Raw genomic sequence first — 22,220 nt, 5'->3', positions numbered from 1 at the left:
AGGAAGCTACACCTTTATAAGAGCCAATCTAACTCCATCCTTAAATCTATGAAAGGCTCTACAAATTTAAACTCTGCAAGTTTGAGCATTGCTCACTCCATAGCTCAACATGCAAAAGCGCTTAACAAAGAAGTTACTAATTTGTTTTTGGTTTATTAAATACAATTATATATTGCAATTATACATTTTTGTAGTTTAAACTATAAATTGCGCAAAATTATGTTTTTGTCGAAGTGACACACAACGCAAGTTATGCTCGATTTTTTGCCGATTTTTGACACACCACGCCAAAAAGGTTGCCCATCACTGCCTTAGAAGGTGAGGTTTAAGAGAACTGGATGATAACATTAAACAATGTTATTGCAAATAAACAATATTTACCACTACTACCTCTAAGTAGACCCAAAAAGTTTGGGAGATTCATTGAAATAGTATGTTGAAACAGTATATACTGTATAAGTATTACACTATGTAGAAAGATCAGCATTTGATGGGAGTATGCAAGCACATTTTATATTGGTTTGCAGAGAAGGGTGAAAAGGATTCTTGTTTTGGTCTAGCCAATAAACCATCACAATGGATAACTTTCTCAGAGATTAAACTGCAACACTTGACTTAACTAAGTGATAATGCCTGTTTTCATTTAAATATTTATTAGTAAATGAAATACTCCTCAGTCCAAATACAGAGGTACCATATGTCAGTGATAGGAAAAAAATGATAAGGGAGAAATAATGAGCTCTCTAGGTCTTGATAAGAAATGTATGCTAGCCCATAAAAATAAAATAAATAAATAATGTAACTCTGCCAGCTGATTTAAATTATTCCAAACAGTTTTATGAAATCAGAAAAAAGACTTTCCCAACTAAAATACAAAGTTGTCATGTTATTGATTTAGCAATCAAACTGATGATCATATTGAGATGGAAGTTTAGGGAAAATATTTCTGCCAAGTACCTAAAACTGAACAAAATCCTGTTAGTTAGAAAGCAGGAGACACTGGATTCTTAGGCACAAAGCCCACAGTTTCACTTTGACCAATCATTTCCTCTCAGCCCCATAAAGAAGGCAATGGCAAACCAGTACAGTAATTTCCTAATAAAGATAACATTTACTGATTGCAGTATTGGCAAAATAATGCCAAGAAAACTGCAGGGATTTATCTCTGGCTGTCACCAGGCATCAACATTGACGTAAAGACAAACATACACAAGAAACAATAGAGTAGTATGATTTCAAGTTAGAACATATTGGTTACTGAAAAATAAGTTTATTTTCAACAGGAGTATAAGACAAGTACCTCAAGCTGTTACAGTATTACTTCAGTAAATAGGTAAGAGCATACAGACATTTGTAACATTTTAGAGTATTCATCAATACACAACAGTAATGGAGGGGGGGAAGGGGACCAGAAGTTCTGTTTGAACTATAGAAAGCATTTTTACATTTAGGCAAAGTCCTTTTAAAATTCTGGTTTAAAATATTAATAGTATTGTTGTTTCCAGAACACAATTTGCCTATCTTCTCCTCCAGTAATTATATTGCTGCACTGGTCATTCATCCACATACAAGTCACAGCACCTAAGGAAGATACATATGCAAGTCAATCAGACTGACCATTTGCAACCACTTTCCTCAAACTGCTAACTGCAATTTGTAACTTTATTCCAACTACAAAAGATGTTAGCTCACAGCACCTATGAAATCTACATTTTGAGAAACAAGTTATAGAATTCGTCATATTTAATTATGACAAATTATATACCAAGAGCTTCCAGGCTAAGCTAAAAATGGTGGGACATGAATCTGTTCTATAAACTATTGATTAATAAACAGGGAGCAGTAAAAAATAACATCATGCATCTCTATTGGCGAGGCAGGATATTCTTTCCAAGCATCTGATTTGGGATTGGTACTTTCAAAATTGTAAGCAATGATGAATTTCAAGTAAGCAATGAACTAAGAATGACTTGCGAATGGTTCTAAAACTGTTGATCTGATTGTCTTCCAATGTCTCCGAGTTTGAAAAAAGAGTTGCAAAGTCAACATACCAATAAAGGAGAATATCTGAAGTACAGGGTTGAAATGAGGGGTCCTTAGTGCTCTTTGAGTTTGTTTGGTTTTTTTTACAAATGTTTCATTACTTAAACTAACCCTAATCCTAACATCATTAGTTCTAGTAAGGAATGGGGTTTGCTGTCAGTTCATCAGAAATCATCTACAACATACAGTATAATGACTGCAACAGCCACTAAGTAGGACCAATAGGAAATGACTGGCAGAATACATTCATGAACTTCAACTACAATCAGAAGAAGTTGTGAAACTAATTTCACAACATATGGACAGACTTAACCATAGTTTCAATTTAGGAAACTGACAAACCTAGACCAAGCCAAGTCCAAAAATGCTAGGGAGTTTCTAGAAGCTTGGCACTCTAACAAATTAGCTATCAATGGACACATAGACATAAACAATATCTACATACTATGGGACAAAAACAACAAAAACAAAACATCTCCCCACCAGTAATCAGCACTCAGATGAGCATATATTAACTCCAAGATTAACATCAGACCAACAATCAAGAAGTAAATAATACTACAGTCAAGGGACTGCCAAACAAGCTAACAGTAAAGAGTCCAACCAAAGAACCTCCAAGTTCCAAAGAACCTCCAAGTTCCCATCAACAGTGGGAAGATACTGTTTTAATATTTAAAAAATAGTTTAATAATTAAAACTATTTAAGTTTAAATAGAATTTAAATTGAGAGCAAACCTCACTCGGCCTAGCACTGATGATATTACCTAGTTTGATTAATAAAATATCTACAAGAAGACAACCAAGCTCAGAGGGCACTCAAAGCCAAGGCAAAATAAAATGAGGTCAACATTGTTTCTGGTTTTCTGACACTTTCTGTTAGTTTTTTAAAATAAAAATATCTCAAACTATGTAAAGTGCATTAGCCAATAACGTAACAGACACAAACCTATCTCTAAGGAAAGAGTGCTTTAAAAAATTGTTTGCTCTGGGGATTGTGAGTGTAGTATCTGAGCACAGGTAAAATTTCACATTCCTTCCTAGTTGTTAGGATGCAGGCAACAGTGTATTTCTTTGTAATGTAGCCTATACACTGACGCTTTTATGCATCCTGGTTTGCATAAAATAGTCTGAACCTACTCAGGCTAAAGGCTGCCCAGAGTCATAAGAATTGGGAAACCTATCAATGAATTCAAGTCAAACTGATATTTTTTTGTCCCTCCTATATCCATCCTTAAAATTTCACTAAACTTTTTGGGCAGTTAGATTCAGTTGTCTCTATTTTTTCCCAATTGATTGGAATTGTTTACAATCCTTGGTTTAATAGCTTCAAAAATGTTTTGCTTATTTCTTAATATTCCAAACTTTAGTATATAACAAAGGTCATGAACCTTATGAGCCAATATTCTTCTGGATTTTCCATTGAATGGTTTAATAGGACCTTAATTTCTTTCTACAGTATACAAATTCTTGGAATTCTTACTTCATGTTATCAAGATCAATAATTTTATACATTAGCTTAAAAAGCAAGAGCAATTTATAAGATGAGTATGCATTTTATCTAATATTTAAAGGCTTCAGAGTTTTGAAATGTCACCGAGAAACATTTAAAAAAATATATTCAAACTTACCTGCATGTCCTGGAATTTTTCCTACTGTTTTTCCTCCAAGTATATCCCAAACAAACAATTCTCCTGACTGACTTCCTGATAAAACTATGTGTCCATCCCACTTGAAACATCTGCAAAAATAAGTTTATCAAACCAAAATTGGTTATCATTTGATGTTACATAACTTTACTCTGGCCAACACTTACACTTTCCAGGGCTTAATAAAACATAGATGGTTGCTAAGAAAGTGTGGTTTCAGATTAAGAAAATTGAAACGTATTTGTATTTGGGGTGATAATTTGGGAAATTAAAGCCATTACTATAATCAAATGTATCCAAGATAAAGAGGTAATTTAGATGTTTTGCATCTTCATATTTCTCAAACATTAAAGCCCAGATCACAAAATTCATCAATTTCTCCCCAGGTAATGTTATGAGACACATCTTATGAGTCCCATGTTGAGACAATATATATGAACATTTTTCAAAACTCAAAACAAATAACTAATCGGTTTCATACACAGTATAGAATTTAACAAAAAATAATAAATTTAAATTTGGCAAAAGAGATTACCTTTGAATTTGCTCTAAAGCTGCAGAAGAGATAATCATTCCAGTTTGCACATCTGTTACTTTAAAATAGGCATCTTCTCCTGTGCTTAATAGGTGCTGGCCATCTATATTATAAGAATAGATACACTGGGTTTGATGTTAATTACCTTGTGTTCAATATAGAATATTTTGCTTTAATCCCATACTGGTTTACTTAAATAAAATTGAGAAAGGCCTTCAACTCACAAGCTGTAATTCCTCACACAGATACAATGATATCATTTTTAGCTAATATATATATATATATATATATATATATTAACTAAATATACTTAATATATAATATAATATACTTAACTGAGCAGAGAACAAAATACTTATAATCCTCAAAACCCAATACCATAGTTTATCTTCAGGAAAATTTGCTAGTTGATAAAAGATGCCTTCCAAATTACATTCACCATTTTGATTGTATGCATGCATGTATGCAAGGAAATATATCTGCCACTAGAAAACTTTTACTGCTATAAGTTGATGTCTTTCTTCTCTGAAACAACTAATATGCTACAAAGTTACTAACATAGAAAAAAAAAGACGAAAGATTTATACAATCTGAAGAGAAACCAGAGTACAAGAAAGTGAAACCGGAAGGCAACTTCATGGTCCAAGTCGGTAAATGCATTTCGTTTACTGTTCGAAATAGATTTAAACATCGCAGCAAACAATTTCCCAAGAGATACTAACATATATATGCAAGGCAAGATCGCAAAAGGTGATCTCATGACCCCAGGACACTGCAACAATCATAATTTCATGCCAAGTGTCCCAATTTTGATCATGTGATCATGGGGATGCTGCAACAGTTGTAAGTGACAGCCATAGATCACTTTTTTCAGTGCTGTTATAACTTCAAATGATCGTTAAATGAATGTTTGTAAGTCAAAGATTACCTGTGATGGCCCTTCTTTCCTCAGAAACACAAACAAGTATTGTATTGGAATTGTATGTTTCCAATCCAGAATTAGATAATAGCTTTCATTATTTATCCGAGTGAGTGTTTTCCTTGACAGAATGGTATGTGGGTTTTTAAGAAGAAAATTTGAATTTCCCATACCAGGACTGAAGGCAACATCCAAAACAGTTCCTGAGTGGCACGGAAGACGATGCACTATAGAAGCAGCAGTAACATCCCATATACTAATAATTCCATCCTTTGTTCCGGATGCTAGCAGAGTATATGCAGGATTCAAGGTGATAGTTGTTACCTAAGAAATTATGTTACTGTTATTTAATTGCACATTATTAATAATATGTAAAATGATAAGTAAGTTTCCACACATTTCCTAATATACTTAATCTTTATGCCTCAATCATTTGAACATTTAAAATTATATGCATACATACTTTCCCTAACTGGGGGTGTTTCAATGAAGGATTACTTTCACAGACAAAATGAGCACAAGAAATATGGAATTTGTCTGCAAAGGCTTCTGCAATCTCTGCAGAGATAGCCTCAGAATGGTTAAAAAAAATCAAGACGGACACGTTGGTACGATCAAAACTCTACTTTTTAATCTCTGTCACATGTAAAACTAGGCAGAGATTTGCCTGCCTGCATCATTGTGGCCACTATCTTGACTTTTTTCTTCTCATATGCTGCAGATATCTTTGATCAAATTTTTGATCCTTGGATGCAAGATTCAAAGGCAATCAATCTGAAAATTGTTATGTATCTTTATACTTACACTAACATCATGTTCCAATTCAGCAAGCAATTCAAAATGTTTCTTAGTGTTTAATAATTCTGTTGGATTACAGTGCCACACCTGGAACATAAGATACATAGCAACTAGAAATATATAAGCATTGCTTTCACTCATTATGCCATTCATATAAGACATAAGGAATTGGGAAAAAAAGTTGTGGAACACTTTTTTATACAGAATAAGCATTGCAGTAAGATTATTGCACATACAAAAATAGAAGGATTTGGTAATACCTACAACAGACGAATGGTCAGTAAAAATATTCAGAACCCACTGAACTGGTAAAATTGACTTACCATATTTGATTGCAAAAAATTAAATTTCTATATTTATTTTTGTGTTTCTATTTTTCAATAACATTACACATGTAAGCTATAAGATAGCTTACTGAAAGTCATATGCTTTGTTCCATATGGTTTGCTATGTTATATATTTGTAATATACATTTATATTATAAATGTATATTATGTTCCTGACATATTAAACAATTCAAAGTCTATGCATCTAAGCCACCTTAGATCTCTTAGCCATCTCTGTAGTTGTTTGAAACTATTAATATTTTACCATGAAGAACTTTTTGTCAATCAATTTATCTAATGGATTTGTTCTTAGGCTACTTTTCCGAGAAGAGATCTATCAGTAGTACATGAAATAATGGATCATCCATGAGGCCATACTCTACCTAACCTATTATAAACACCACAGAAAGCACTATCAACTAGAGATGATTAGATATCTCAAGTAGACACAGCCCATGAGACAAACTAGATGCTATTACCCAGTTTATAGTTGGAAAATTTTGGCACCATAATAGAAACCTAATGTAAAAGGGATAGATTTGGAATAGTCTCAGTTATCTAATTACAAAGTTCTGTTACAGATATATGATGTTTCTACAATTAGCTGCTCTCCGCGGGCACTTGATTGCAACAATCCAAGTTTTTAGTCAGCATAAGTTAAATCCTGAAAATTGTAGTCAGCTTATATTGTATCTAGAGGGGACTTGGTAGGAAATAATGACCAGAAAAATGTCTTCTATTGCAATCATACCTACTTTTACGGTTGAATCCCAAGATGCAGAGTACAAACGATTATTATGCCAACAGATTTTGCTGACGGCATCATGATGTCCTATTAAGGTGTCCTGCTGCCTTCCAAAGGCTACTGAATAGAAATAGCTTTTAGAAATAAAAAAAGGAAAGGGATATTTGAATACTTTGTGGAGAGTATTATTATTCAGAATAGTACATGCACTTAAAAAGGTATATCAAAATGTACTTCTCATTTTCCCATTTTTAAAGTATTTTAAAAAGTATTTAAACTTGGGATTGTCCTGCTTATTAGTTTCAGTGGGAGATCTTCTAATGAGGCCAATATTGCAATGCCAGCAATTAACATTTGTTCTCTGAGATAAAGAATAAAACTGCATCAATTGGTAATTGAATCTTTTGTTAATCTCTGTTGTTCCCAAAGGCTAATTTAAGAAGTAGTGTAAGGAGATTGTGTAACATAAAAATCTCTCCTTAACAACCTGCTGGCATTTGCCATTTGTCATTTGCCAACATGAGCCGAGGTGGCGCAGTGGTTAGGGTGCAGTACTGCAGGCCACTTCAGCTGACTGTGATCTGCAGTTCAGCGGTTCAATTCTCACCGGCTCAAGGTCGACTCAGCCTTCCATCCTTCCGAGGTGGGTGAAATGAGGACCCAGACTGTGGGGGCAATTTGCTGACTCAATTTGCTAAAAAAATCTGTAAACCGCTTAGAGAGGGCTGAAAGCCCTATGAAGCGGTATATAAGTCTAATAAATAAATAAATAAATAAATTTATCAGCTGCTAATAGCTGCCTCATTCAAAGATTTAGCCATGGTAGAAATAACTATTTCTGCCAGGAAAACCTGGTCAGATCTGGTCACTGGGATAACCCATTGTGAAAAATATTATATCCAATTATATCCAATCACACTTATCCAAAAAGAATTCCATTCTATTCTATTACTCATGTACATGGACAATCTTTTGCCTCCTCAAATTCACTTGAACTTAGCTCATGGAAAGACTGGCCCCATTTAAAGAAATCATGAACCAGTGCTGTACATTTAGGAATGTGTAAAATCACATACATATTATTGTCCCATGAAGAACACACAACGATGCTATTCCCTGGTAAGATTAAACAAGACGACAAAGCCTGCAACAAAATCAACAAGTGTTGGTTCATATTATTAAATATATATTATATATTAAGATACTAATATATTTTGAAACAACATATTTTGTATTTGATGGCTTTTGAAGTAATTAAACATATGACATTATTTTGGTGTGTCTAAAGTAGGGATGTCAAATTCACGGGCCACGAACCAGATGCATCATGCAATGGCTACGACTACCCCCATTTTAGAGAAGTGGAAAAAAGTTATAATATCTCACGTGACGACAATGTGTCATCGCGATTTTGACACTCCGACCTAAATTTTCAAAGATAGATAAAAGAAAAAAAGAAAAAAAAAGAGCCATCTGTCTGGCTACCACCTCTACATCAGGACTTTATTGTAACTATGTGTTCCTAATGGAGATTGTATGTTCTATATCTGTGATGGTGGCACCTAGAGCCCGGTCTGCAGGCATGCAAGCCATCACCCCAGCTCAGTTCTGCTGTGCATGCATGCGTGCCTTCCACTGGCCAGCTAATTTTTGGGTTTCTGCCGTGCGAAGCACATGCATGGGGACACGCATGCACAAGGGCAGGGTTGTGCACACATGCAGGGCATACATGGGGATCATACACACATAAGTGGGGCCACACAGGGGCTGCGCACGCATGCACTGGGTAGTGCACACACAGGGGCACGTGCACATTATATTATGGATACACGCATGCTTTTTCGGCACTCGGCGCCAAAAAGATTAGCTATCACTGCCCTATATAATATCAGTCTCCTGGCTTTGATTTAAAAGGAGTATTGTCTTGGCTGGCCAGATTCAAAGGCTTAAGATTGGGCATCAAGAAGCTTTGTATATTTTGAAACCTACTTCTATTTTTCACGCAAATCAGCATCCTCTAATTCTGCCTGCATAAATTTCAACTGTTTTCTGAATTATAGTCCCAACCAAATATAAAAAGGCTAAAGCCTTGGAAGAACTGACCATGTTTGAGAAAGACACACTCCTCTGAAGCTTTTTTGAATCTGCCGAAAACATCTTCAAAGTTGAATCTAATGTAAATGATCAGATGAAAAGAATAAGAACTGTGGTCATTGAAAGGCATCAACTGAGTGAGGATACGGATTTTCAGTTGGCAAAAAGTCTGTGCAGTCCTGTATACTGATGCATAAGTAATAAGTGCATTTGTTAAGCAATGAAAAAGTATTATATATTTTATATTGCTATATAAATACATATTTTAAAGATAAAACATTACTCTCTTTGAATGAGCTTTCACGGGATAAACTTCAACTTCATTTTAGATTTATTTTTACTGAACATGGACGGAGTATAGATTGTTCTACATATGCAATTAAATCTATTTTTGCAAAACTTGGTATTCACAGTAAGCATGCCAATCTCTATCTTGTCCTTGTATAAAGCCACTTCTGTTACTATTTTTCACCTACTGAAAGTACTACGCTTCCCTAACTTCTAATAGTTTAACAGGAATTTGTCCACACTTCTGATTATTTTAGGAAATTAACTTCTGCACCATGTGATGTTTACTGTAGTTGCACAGAACTATAGAACATATTCCTTCCTTTTTGTTCATGCATACATACATTTAATAATATATACACATTAAAATGTTCAGATAATCTGTGACTCTTTGAATTTTTAATTTCATTTTAATTCTTCAGACCATAACATATGCCAAACCTATAGTAAACCAATTTGAATTACCAACATTTCACATTACTTGAAAGCAGGCACCTGATAAAGTATTACTCACCTTGAGATGTAGTAAAGATGGAAGATTGGTTAGAAGTGGAACACATGGCAATTCCAGTTATTGGCCTTTTCAAAACAAAATTGTGATATTTATTTAGTTACTTCAGGCTGATTGAAAACATATACCAGTGCTTCCTGAAGTATCTAACTAAGGCTTTTTACTCATTACATTTAACCCATGCTGAAATTCTAAATTTGTTTGATATTCAGATGTAAATCCATTTGTATTCAATGGATTTACATCTGAATATCAAACAAATTTAGAATTCCTAAATACTTTGGATTTACTCCAAAGTAACTAAAGTAAGCATCTCATCAATAGAAGTCTTAAAGAAAATAATATTTAGAACATTTCAAAATTGCAGGCACATCAATTCAAAGTTTAGGGTGATTTCTCATCCCACTCCAGGTTCAACAGAAGCTCTGTTTTCAAAATGAAAATGGTGAAATGAACTTCCCAATGGTAGTCAGTTAGTGCTGGTGATGCCTGAATTAAAATTTCAACATTTAATTGCACCAAAATTATTTTTTCACCTCCTTGGCTCAGTTCAAAGCTCTGAAGAACCTGACAGTTTGGTTTTTTTAAAAAAATAATCAACTTCATGTTCTTATCCAGGAGGCATTTTCTGCCATTGTCTGAAAATATTTTTCCAGCTGTGTTATTTGGGATACCACCCAATGTTTGCCAACAGAAGGAAAACACCATTTATTTCATGAAATGTAGAACAGCAACATCTCTTCATTAGCTTCAGTACCTTGTTTTAGGCTCTTTTTTATTCTTTCAATGTTTTGACATTCATCTCAAATATTTAATTGCTTTATAAGTGTGAAAATGCCATTAATAAGAACAAAGGGCAATATATTAAGTCCAGCTTTTATATCAGATTACATATCTGAGACTTGTTTGAGCAAAAGAAATTTTTGTTCCTGATGGTATCCTGACTCTTCAGGGCTTTTTTCCCTGCTGAAAGACAGCTGGTTTGGCATCAAAGATGAGGGATGTGGTGGCTCAGTGGCTAAGACGCTGAGCTTGTCGATCAGAAAGGTCGGCAGTTTGGTGGTTCAAATCCCTAGGGCCGCGTAACGGAGTTAGCTACCCTTACTTGTACCAGCTTCTGCCAACCTAGCAGTTCGAAAGCTTGTAAAAATGAAAGTAGAAAAATAGGAACCACTTTGGTGGGAAGGTAACAGCATTCAGTGCGTCTTTGATGTTTAGTCATGCTGGTCACATGACTACATAGACGTCTTCGGACAGCATATTAGTATTCAACTAGGGAGGGGGACACTTTATGTGTGTGTCTGTTTGGATTTTTTATGTACTGTTTGATGTAGTCCGTTTTTTGTATGTTTCCCATTTTCTGGAGTTTTATTTTAATATTTTGAATAATATAAAAATTGATTGACAAAAAAAGAAAAGAAATTTCCTTCCCTACACTAAGCATTTCACTTATTGTAATAGGGTTACAGATCATTGAGATGACTTACAATATTTATTGTTTCATTTTATACAATTGCCCATCTGGCTGCTAAATTTACCCTTTGTGGATCTTGTACTGCCCATCAAGTTTTAAACTGGCCATGTTATTCCAGGAAAGTAAGACGCTTTCTTCTGTCAGATCCTCAAAAGATTCATCACCTGGAGAGACTGACAAACATGATAATAATGTAAAATCAAAGTGATTATATGAAAGTCAAAAATGTACATTTATTATTAGATGTTATTTCAGGTAACAGACAATTCAGGTTTTTTCACAATCCCTTCTGTCCCCTTTTCTCTCTTAAATAAGCCTCCCCCCCCCTGCCTCCCCAAAAAAAGTATCTTATAATGTCTACCAGTAGGCACCACATTATCAATTTCATTCTTATAGGTAATCATGGTCAGAAGATATTCTATGAGGCTCAAACCTAATAGTGAATTCAGTCTATTGAAATAGACAATAAGCTGAACAATAAGCAGAATCTAAAAGTTTACTAAACTTACCTGAGGATTCAGTCACAGAAGGGCTATGGCTGGATGCTCGAGACCAACTTTTTAACTTTGGGATTATCCTTCTTGGATGTGAGATTGTGAACAATTGTTTTGGAGTCTGTCCAAATTCCAAGATTTGCGTCAACAGAGCTACTCTTTCATTTGTGTCCATAATGCTTCAGAAGAAAAAAAATCTTACATTGTACCAAGAAAACCATCATAGATATATAGGTATATAGATATATAATATGATTATATACCAGTATCTGTGGAGATTCTCAATCATTCAGGCGATAGTTGTCCCAAAGGTGTTTTTTTCAAAAAGGTAACTGAACTTTCCTGGTTTTTTTCTTTGAAAAATTTTCCCTTCTTATCCAAGAAGCTTCTTCTTGAGAGCTGACAACCTTCCCTCAGAATGCTAACAACCAAATGACTGCAAAGAGTATAAATCCTTGAATTTCCCACTAGTTGGTTAAAACTGACAAATCTTTTTGGATGAAAAGTGAAACATTTCCAAAGAAAAAAACAAGAAAGTCCAGTTGTCTATTGGGAAAAAAGCACCTTTGGGCATATTTACTATACTAGGTTAAAGCTGTATGTTTCTACCAATAATAATTCTCATAGTTTAAGCTGATAGGATTCAAGGTACAGAATTTCTCTCCTTATCTCTGTGACAGGAACTATAATGTCTACTGAATTATTTCTAACATAATAGGAAAATGAGGGCTTTCTCTCCACCCGAAATAATAATAATAAACAACTTTGTGTGGCAGGAAATGCAAAGGGGATGCAAACATTGTTGTTGAAAGGATGGCTGTGAAGACTGACTTCAGTCTACTGAAATAGACTTTGGCTTTGAAGGAGCTGCTTGTCTGGTGAATTTAACCCTTTTCACCAAATAGGCCTTCTTTTTCTTTGTTTCTCTTTAAAGTTTTCATGTGTTTCCTTTATCCCTACTCAGTTGTATTTCTTTTTCTCTCATTTCCAAACAATATCTTATTGCTCTTAATTCTTATTTTTGTTATTTCGGACGGATAGAGAAGTCTTTGAATGAATGGCATTTACATATTAGAGTTATTTTATAGGCAATTCATTTTCTTGGTACTGTTTAATTAAACATATATTTATAGACGTTTCTGTTCTGCTCTTGCCTTTTATATGACATATGCATACATTTAGTGGCATGAGAAAATCTTCAGGAAATCAGAGGATGTATATTGGCAGGAGGACATTTTTCAGCACTTGGCAATTCTAAACTAAAAAAGTAGTACTTTTCCTAATTTTTTTTCTTTTATATATCCTCTTCCTTTTTGTAGATAATCATATTGAATTTAGAGACTTCATTTCTAGTAAACAGTACGGAATGAGAATCTGAAAGGTTTTTTTTCAACTCCAGTTTAAGAATCTTTACAACACTGAATTAACCAAAAATGCATATTATTTAAACTGGTAAATAGAAAGTTTTACATATCTTAACTAGCTAATTGCACAATTTATGGAAACACAACTCAGATGCAGTTTCCACAAACTCTTCAAAATGGCCTTGAAAGTCTAGAAAGCCTAAAGAGAAATTTACATTGAAATGTATTCTGTTTTCTAATCAGTCTTTTCCAACATCACCCTTTTAAAAACTATTTTGATAGAAAGAGCTTCAATGTCTACACCAAAATTGTCCTGTTCAGAACAGAAACTTTGATTTAGACAAACCAGGATCTCAACACCAAACGTGGAATCAGAGGGGAGTAGAAACATAATAGAATCTTTGACTATTCTCAGCATGCTTACAAAGTCAGGAATGTGGCATTGAGAAAGGCCCAATGCCACTGGTTTTATTAATTATTAATAGGTGGATTTTGCAGCTTTCCAAATGGGCATCCCATTAAATGTACAGGATCATAAGTTGGCTATAAAAATGTTGCAGTACGCAATGATCCTACCTAGGATTTCAATCAAGTAAGTACTCATGCCCTCTTTAAGACCATGACATTGCTTGACCTCTTCATGCCCACTTTTACTTCCACAGGCATTGAAATATTCAGGACATGGAACATGTTTTCTTTTCAGAATACTATTTCTGAACATGTATCTCGCTCCATTCTTTTTAGAGTTTTATATGCTTTTGCAAACCTAAAGATTGTCTAAAGACTATCACAATATCTCCTTTGAGTGCATATAAGACGCCTCAGAATTCATGCTAAAGAACTGCTTTGGGGCAATACATTTTTTTTCTTCTGGGTGGCATTAAGCATACATAGCATTTTCTCAAAGGGAGATGTATAAAATTTGTAATTAAAAACAAGGTTTTCATTACAAATAGAAGGAAATGAATGCTATATTTTCACTATAAGCACATAGAAGTTACCTGTTTAGATCTACTCCTCCTTCATAGGTCAAAGGATGAAATACTAAAAAGAAGCAGAGAGATATGCCGCTTACTTGAAAATACAATTGTTAAGACTCTTAATCAAGAAGGATTCTGCAATCTCTCACAACCACTTGCTGTGTCATTTGTACAGAATAAACTTCAGCTCTACTCAATATCAAGACACATAGCACTTATTGTCTGCAATATAATTCTTTAAAGTTCTAAATCTTTACAACTGTTCAGCATTCAAATAGTTTCTCTTTATGATCTCTGAGGATATAAATTTATAACACTTAGACAGCATGTGCTATATAAATATAGGTCTAGCTCTCTAAAACAAAAATTTAACTCATTTCTCCTCCTTCTGTGAATTATCTGTATCAGACAATGCTAACTGCACCTCTACGTGGCTTTGAAGGCTTATATTGCGTACTTCTCAGAGGCAGAAGCTCTGATTATGGGAACTAATGCAGTGAAGGGATGTCTAGTAAATGCAAATGTCCATTAAGGGAGGGAGGCGGGAAGGGACAGCTATACTAAGAACCAAGAAGCAGCAGGAGTATCCGACCAGTGATAAAAGACAAATCTAGAAACTACAAATACAGCAGATTAGTATGTCAAAACCTGAGCACATCAGGGAGGCCACCTGGAAACTAGGAATACTTAATAAGATCATTGTCCAACCTTATTGATCCGAGAGGTGGAGAAGCTTCCAAAGACAATGAAAAGAGTAGAGGAAACAAGCAGCACCTTAGAAACCAAACAGGCTTCCGGTGGTGACGTCATTGTGCTTAGAGTGGGGTAAGGGAACTCTCCTAACCCCTAACTCTAACCTCTTCATTTGGGCTCTTTTTTTGGAGCACTGCTGATCCCGAAGAGATCAGCAGATCAAAGGGGATACTCTGTAGACGCTGGGTGATAAGGCAAATCCCCTGCGGATAGAAGAAACCCCCTAAACAGGCGAAGAAATATCCTACCTTTTGGTTAGGACCTTAGCAATGGCGGCCGAATAGAAGGAAGAACAGAGATAGAAGCAGTTGAAATCGGATGCTTGTTATTATTGCTGACAATCCAGAGAGGAGAGCAACGCGAAACTGGCAGAGAGGGTGTGCAGAAGAAGAAGTAGCTGGGAGAGAGGCTGTTTTTACAGTACAATTTCGCCGAGAATGAGCGGAGCAGAGACGCTGTGTTAGAACGGACAGGAAGGGACAGCTGGAAGAGCCTAAAGATCAGCCACAGTAAGAACGAAAACCTGACATGGATTTCAAAAGATAAAAGTTGCTGAAAAGAGTTGGAAGGTTCAAAGAAGTGACTGCTTAATAGGTGGGTTGGTAAACGGAGTTCCCTTTTCTTTCTGCTCACCAGTCCTTCTGCTGTTGTGTTGAACTTTTAAGTATTTGATATTTATCTGATTAGGAGCTTGGAACAGAGATCTGTCTGGAAATAGACTTTTGCTTCATGGATATTAACAGTGATACTAAGGAGAGAGTGACACTTAGTGGACTGTAAATTTGAATGGTGAAGCTTGTCGTAAGAGAACATAGAGAGACTAATTATCAGAAGTGAATACTTGTATAACCGATAAAATTGAGAAACATTTATTGATATAAGATAAGAGTGTGATATATAAATTTATAATATATATTAATCAAATTAATTAAATAGAATACTGCATAGGAGTGTTTAAGTATTGAAAGGTGATATCAAAGAAGGTTAATAGTTGAATTGTTGCTGAATATTGGATTATACAATTATTTATATTATTGATATTACTGATAAAGTATAAACAAGGTTAAAGTTATAGCCAATTGTGGGCAAGGACAAATAGGGGGTTAAAAATGGCAATCTCAGTAAAATTAGGGAAAAAGACCATACCCAATGTGAGTTCAGCAATACCCCCCTCCTCAAACCAAAGGTCAATCAAGAGTGCGTGGGGGTTGGAGAAAGTTGAAAAGATGGCAGAATCAGCGGGACCAGCACCAACGATGCAGAACATGCAATCGATGCTCCAATTGATACAGGAGACTTTGGCAAAAAGCCAAGAAGAGTGAAGGAAGAATCATAAAGAATTAAAAAATGAAATGGGAGAATTGAAAGGAACTATCAAGAATGTAGAATGTAAAGTCGAAAAGATACAGAATGCCTTAGCAATCAATGAACAAAAAATTCAATGTATGGAAGAAAAAATACAACATTCAGATCAGAAGATGGGAAAGATGGAAATAGAATATAGACAACTTAATAAGAAATTAGAATTATCAATAATCCGACTTGAAAACGAAAAAGCGGCATTCTACCTAAGATTTCAAAACATACCAGAAGAGAAGGAGGAAGACCTGAAAGAAAAAATGATTATTACCCTCACTGAATTTCTGCAAAAAAAAGAACAGGAAGTGAGAGGGAATAGTGATGAGGCTTACAGGGTAAATACTAACTACGCAAGAAGAAATAGACTCCCGAGAGAAGTGCATGTAAGATTCGCTAAGAAAACTGCCAGAGATGAAGTGTACAAAAAAACTAGAGAAGAAACGATTATACTACAGGGAAAAGAGCTGACCACGCTTAAACAGAACCCACGGAGAATTCGGGAACAAAGTAGGCAATACCAATTTTTAACAAACGAGTTAAATAAAAATAGAATAATGTACAGATGGTTGGTACCAGAAGGGGTTCTGGTATCTTGGCAAGGAAAAAGATATAAGATAGAGAATTTAGAAGAAGCACACAAATTCTATGAAGAACACTGCAATAGGGAAGGAGAACAAGGAAGCAAAGAGGAACTAGAATGCAGAAGTCAAGAGGAAGAAACATTAGAAGACAGCGGAAGAAGCAGGAGAGAAGAACAGAGGCAAGAAAGAGAGAGAGCAGAGAAGGAAGGGGCAAGAGGGAAAAGTCAGATACAAACTAGAAGTAAAAGAAACAATCTCAACTAAAGATGGATCAAGAAATAACAATTATGTTGATAAACTTGAATGGACTGGACGCATTAAAAAAAAAAGAGCTCAGATGTTTAATATTCCTAAGAAATTGAAAGTAGACCAGATATGGGTTAATTGGTATAGATGGATGGAGCAAAGAAATAAAAAGCAATGAAAGAATAGAACAACTCTGAAAAATAATAATTATGAGTAAAACAAGGGGGTCATGATTGGTGAAATCAAATCAGAATGATAGCTGGCATACAGACTGTAGAATGATAGAGACAAAAGGAAATGATATGAAAAAAGGGACTTGTGGAAATAACACCCTCAAGAAAACATAAGCTGGATTTGAAAGAGACACCTATAACAATAGAAAAAGAAAGGAAGGAAGAAGGAAGGAAAGGCCGGGAGGAAGGAAGTAGGGAATGGAGGGACGAAGGAAAGGAAAGAAGTGGAGGGTGGAAGAGAGAGAGAAGGAGAGATAGTAGGAGAGGAAGAAGAAATGTGGAGGAGAGGTAGGGGAAGAAGAAAGAAGTAAGGAGAGGTGGGTGGAAGGGAGAGAAAGAGAAGAAGAGGAGGGAGGAAGAGAGAAAAAGAGAAGGAGGGAGGGTAGGAAGGAGAAGAAAGAGGGTAGAAGTAGGGGAGATGAAAGGGAAGGAAGCAGGGGAAGGAGAGGAGGAAGGAAGGAAGTAGAGAAGGAAGGGAGGGAGAAAAGAAAAGAAAGAGAAAATAAGGTGAGATGTGGAGGAGAGGTAGGGGAAGAAGAAAGAGGTAAGGAGAGTGGGTGGGAGGGAGAGAAAGAGAAGGAGAGGAGGGAGGAATAGAGAAAAAGAGAAGGAGAGAGGGTAAGAAGGAGAAGACAGAGGGTAGGAGTAGGGGAGAAGTAAGGGAAGGAAGAAGGGGAAGGAGAGGAGGAAGGAAGGAAGTAGAGAAGGAAGGGAGGGAGAAAAGAAAAGAAAGAGAAAATAAGGTGGTGTCATAGCAGGTGTGAAGGATGGTAAACAATACATTCCAAATTATATCTTATAACCTTTTAAATGGAATAATAATAATATAAGAATGGCAAAGAAAAGAATAACTATGTGAATGTATACCTATAATGCATGTAAGAGATTAAATGACAGTAAAAATATAAAGCACAATATAGGTAAATAATACTTGATCATAAGTAGCTAAGTATAAATAAATAAATGTATATAAAAATGGATAATGAATAACGAGATTAGGAACGCAAGATAGAAATGTATAGAAGGGAAAACACTAACTGCAAAGAAACCGATTCGGAACTGCTGTATGATATACGATGGAACTTATTGTTCCTATGCTGTTTTTAAGTTATGTGGTTATTTTTGTTAATGTGTTTATATGTTCTGTTGATGTGCTTATGTGTATAAAATAAAAATTCAAAAAAAAGAAAGAAAGAAACCAAGCAATACCTAGCTGCAACCCAATAGAGCCAGCAGACTTTTTTCAAATTTAATGCAAATCCACTAAATCAAAGTACTGTATATTATATAAAAGTTTTATTGCATGTCTTAGAACTGAACTTCCGTTGCTCCTTCAAGTAGCAGACAAATATGATGGATAGTTCTGTCTGGTTTCTTAAAGCAACCCACTCTATTTTAGAGGGATCCTACTACCTTAATTACAATGGAAATATATCTGTGTCCATTGAAGCAAGCCACACCAAATTCATATAATTTACTTCCATGTATAGTTATGTAAGATTATGACCTTTAACTGTAACTTCAACTACCATATTTTTCGGAGTATAAGACAAACCTTTTTCCCTCACAAAAGAGGCTGAAAATCTGGGTGCATATTATACACAGAATACAGCATTTTTTGCCTCATGAATCCTCGCCCCTTCACCAAAATGGCCATGCAGAGCCTTTAGGAGGCTTATAGAGTGCTCCTGAAGGCTGGGGAGGGCAGAAATGAGCGAAAAACATGCTGTTTTTGCTAAATTTTGCCCTCTCCAGCCCCCAGGAGCACTTTATAAGCCTCCTAAAGGCTATGCCTGCCCTTTTTTGACAAAAGGGCCCATTTTACAAAAAACGGGCCATTTTGTGTTTATTTACCCCACTCCCAGGAGCCTCCTACAAGCCTCCTAAAGACTATTCATGCCTTTTTTGAAAAAAATGGGCCCATTTTCATGAAAAATGGGCCATTTTTGGGAGGTCTGCAGAGTGCAAAAACTTTTTTTTTAATTTGCCTCTTCAAAATTTTTGTGCGTCTGATACTCCAGTGTGTCTTAGAAACTTACATTTAATCAGGATAATCAAGAAAGACAGTTGTATACAACAAAAATAAAAATACTTGTAGAAATTTATCTGACAGCAAATACTACTTAACATAACAAAGTTTATTTCTGAGAAAACATATCTTTTCCATTAAAATATGCTTGCATCTGTTTTCTTTACCTTTATAATTTAGAACAGATTTGGCAGAGAAATTGGTACATTATGACATTACATGCTCAATAATGGGTGGGCGTGTCAAAGAAATCCTAATATAAGAGAAATCCATACAGCTGAAATGTATAAATAACCACTAAGAACTGTAAATATCTATATCAAAATTACCATTCTGAGCTGCAGTAGCTTCATTGCCTTTCTGCTTATAGCCAAACACAAGATCAATCCATTCATGAAGATGTTCTGACACATACTGGCTTTCTAAAGCATCTTGACTCTTCTGGAGAAAATCACTGGCATCTGAAATAAATAATATATAAATTTCTTGCATGTTGTGGACAGCAAACCTCTATTCGCATTTTCCTGTCTCCCTTAAAAAAACTATCATAATTAAAAAAGCACAAGAAGCTTTTATTAATCAGCAATTCAGAATTTTGACATAATTATTTTCAAAGCACAGAAGAGGGGGAAAATTGATGTTATTCCAGAGGTTTATAAAAAAATGTGAGAGCAAATCTCTGAGGCAGAATATAGAAAAAAGTTACCGTGACCCGTCAAAAGCGCGGAGGACAAAATCGCGCTCGACGAAAGCGTGCATGTGACGTCATCACAGCGCGACAAAAAAAATTAAAAATTGAAATAAAATTAAAATTAAAGCAAGCCGATTCACATAAAGGTAAGGGTTAGGGTTAGGGTTAGGGTTAGGGTTAGGTTAGGTTTAGAGCGTTAGCGTTAGGTTTAGCGTTAGGTTAAGGGTTAGCGTTAGGTTTAGCATTATGTTAACGGTTAGGTTTAGGGTTAGGTTAAGGGTTAGGTTTAGGGTTAGGTTTAGGGTTAGGTTTAGGGTTAGGTTTAGGGTTAGGTTTGGGGGGGTAGGGTAAGGTTTTAGCTTTATTTTTACATTTTTCGATCACAGCGTGATGTTTTCGTCGCGCTGTGATGACGTCAAATGCGCGCTTTCGTCGAGCGCGATTTTGTCCTCCGCGATTTTGTGGTGGAACCAAAAGTTACACCTAATATTCTATTTACCTGATGCCCAAGGAGGAAGTTCTACATTGTCAACCATCTTTCCTCCTTGTGTCTTCCCCAAGTCCAGTTTCAAATTATTTAATAAGAAACTAGAATCATTTTCATAGAACTCGGGGATTAACTGGATAAAAGAAAAAAGAAAAGAACAATGGGGAACTGTTAGCAATAAAACAAAATTGTATTTATATTCATAACAGCATTACAGCAAAACATTTACTAGTATTTATTCAAGCTTCAGCATAACTGAACAGTGTAACTGTTACACAACAGACCACATTCTTTCAAAAAGAAAATCTAAATCTGACTAACTCCTAACAGAAAATAGCCTAGTAATCCCATTTTCCGGTTGAATGCACAGTAGGAATTGGTAGAATGCACTGTTGGCCAGGTATTTTTAAGTGTGGGCATTTGTCACCAACATGTCAGAAAATCAAAGATACAGCATTAACATTAAATATGAAGTTGTCAGATTCAGACTATTCCAAGTAAACCATTAAGCTTGGTATCAGGAAACATGTCTGTGGCCAAGTATTGTGGGGCTTTACTTTCTTATCTTAAAATATCAGTCAAAACTGGATATCCTTTCTTACTTGCCAGCAACAGATTAGCCAGGTGAATGTTAACTTGGCCATCTTTTAAAATGAAATAAATTATCTTGAAGTGCATAAATTTAGTACACTTGATTCCACGATACAAAGATTTATATTGGCCACCATCCATATTTTTGTGCAACAGTATATCTTAATCTACACTAAGACTGCCTTTTCTTGAATGTGTTTACCGTTGTAGATCTCAATTGCACATATTAATGCAAAGATTCCATGTATTCATTAAAAAAATAAACACTAAATAAAACACAACAGAAGCTTTTTAGTATTGGAAAGAGAAAGAGAAATGGAAAAAATTCTCATTCCTTCCTGTAATTGCTTTTATGCCCTCTAGCTCAGCTTTACATAACCTGCAAGAGGATAAAAGATCATGAAAATTGATTTCTCAATCCCATGAGTATTACTGAAACTTCAATACGCACTATTCTTCTGGATAAAAGCCAGCAACTGAAATGATCAGTTACGTATAAAATGACAATGATGTTGAAGATATATCCGTCAAGGTTTTCTTTTCAGGATGTGATGCCATTACTGATATCATATAGTATCATTTACTTGATTTTTTGGCAGGAAAAAAAAACCATAGGTAAAAGTTTTTATATGTTACAAAAGAAAGTCCAAGTTTCATAAAGCTTGGTTTGTTTATTTGAACTGTGTTTATACCATTGCAATCACAGTAGCACTTAATGTAATCTATAGTTCTACCTACCTATAGCAAAGAATATTTAATTACCAACTTTCACTGTACAACTTATCTTTGTGTTTCAAATGTTGATTCAAACTCCTGTTTTTATTTAAACATCTATCATGTTTCCCCAAAAATAAGACAGGGTCTTATTTTCTTTTGACCCCCCCCTTGAAAAAAGCACTTGCCCTTATTTTCAGGGAGGTCTTATTATTTTTGAGGTGCAGGAGGCAGTGAGCGTGCTCACCTCATGGTTGCTGTTGTGATGCAATATTTTCAGGGAGGGCTTATTTTTGGCAGAGGGCTTATTTTAATGCAT

The 22,220-nt window shown here is 35.2% G+C and overlaps 1 protein-coding gene across 2 annotated transcripts in view; it reads right to left on the bottom strand.

Moving 5' to 3' along the window:
* Nucleotides 1-1,250: 1,250 nt before the first annotated feature.
* NSMAF (neutral sphingomyelinase activation associated factor) overlaps nt 1,251-22,220 on the bottom strand; it is a 42,660-nt gene continuing 21,690 nt past the window's right edge. For both annotated transcript variants that reach the window (XM_087707037.1, XM_087707036.1), the window contains 14 exons: nt 20,609-20,729; nt 19,748-19,879; nt 14,239-14,281; nt 11,889-12,052; nt 11,444-11,552; nt 9,909-9,973; nt 9,116-9,183; nt 8,089-8,156; nt 7,023-7,146; nt 5,948-6,028; nt 5,317-5,467; nt 4,225-4,327; nt 3,672-3,781; nt 1,251-1,581 (listed from right to left, as the gene is read on the bottom strand). In XM_087707037.1, coding sequence (XP_087563163.1) covers nt 1,484-1,581; nt 3,672-3,781; nt 4,225-4,327; nt 5,317-5,467; nt 5,948-6,028; nt 7,023-7,146; nt 8,089-8,156; nt 9,116-9,183; nt 9,909-9,973; nt 11,444-11,552; nt 11,889-12,052; nt 14,239-14,281; nt 19,748-19,879; nt 20,609-20,729 — 1,437 coding nt within the window. In that variant the 3' untranslated portion in view covers nt 1,251-1,483. The remainder of the gene's footprint in view (nt 1,582-3,671; nt 3,782-4,224; nt 4,328-5,316; nt 5,468-5,947; nt 6,029-7,022; nt 7,147-8,088; nt 8,157-9,115; nt 9,184-9,908; nt 9,974-11,443; nt 11,553-11,888; nt 12,053-14,238; nt 14,282-19,747; nt 19,880-20,608; nt 20,730-22,220) is intronic.

This window comes from Thamnophis sirtalis, unplaced genomic scaffold, assembly GCF_051295495.1.
Source record: "Thamnophis sirtalis isolate CommonGarterSnake01/CBP01778 unplaced genomic scaffold, rThaSir2_p1.2 scaffold_2, whole genome shotgun sequence".
NCBI lineage: Eukaryota > Metazoa > Chordata > Lepidosauria > Squamata > Natricidae > Thamnophis > Thamnophis sirtalis.
Note: the sequence above shows the minus strand (reverse complement) of the source record. Positions and strands in the feature narration are given on the sequence as shown.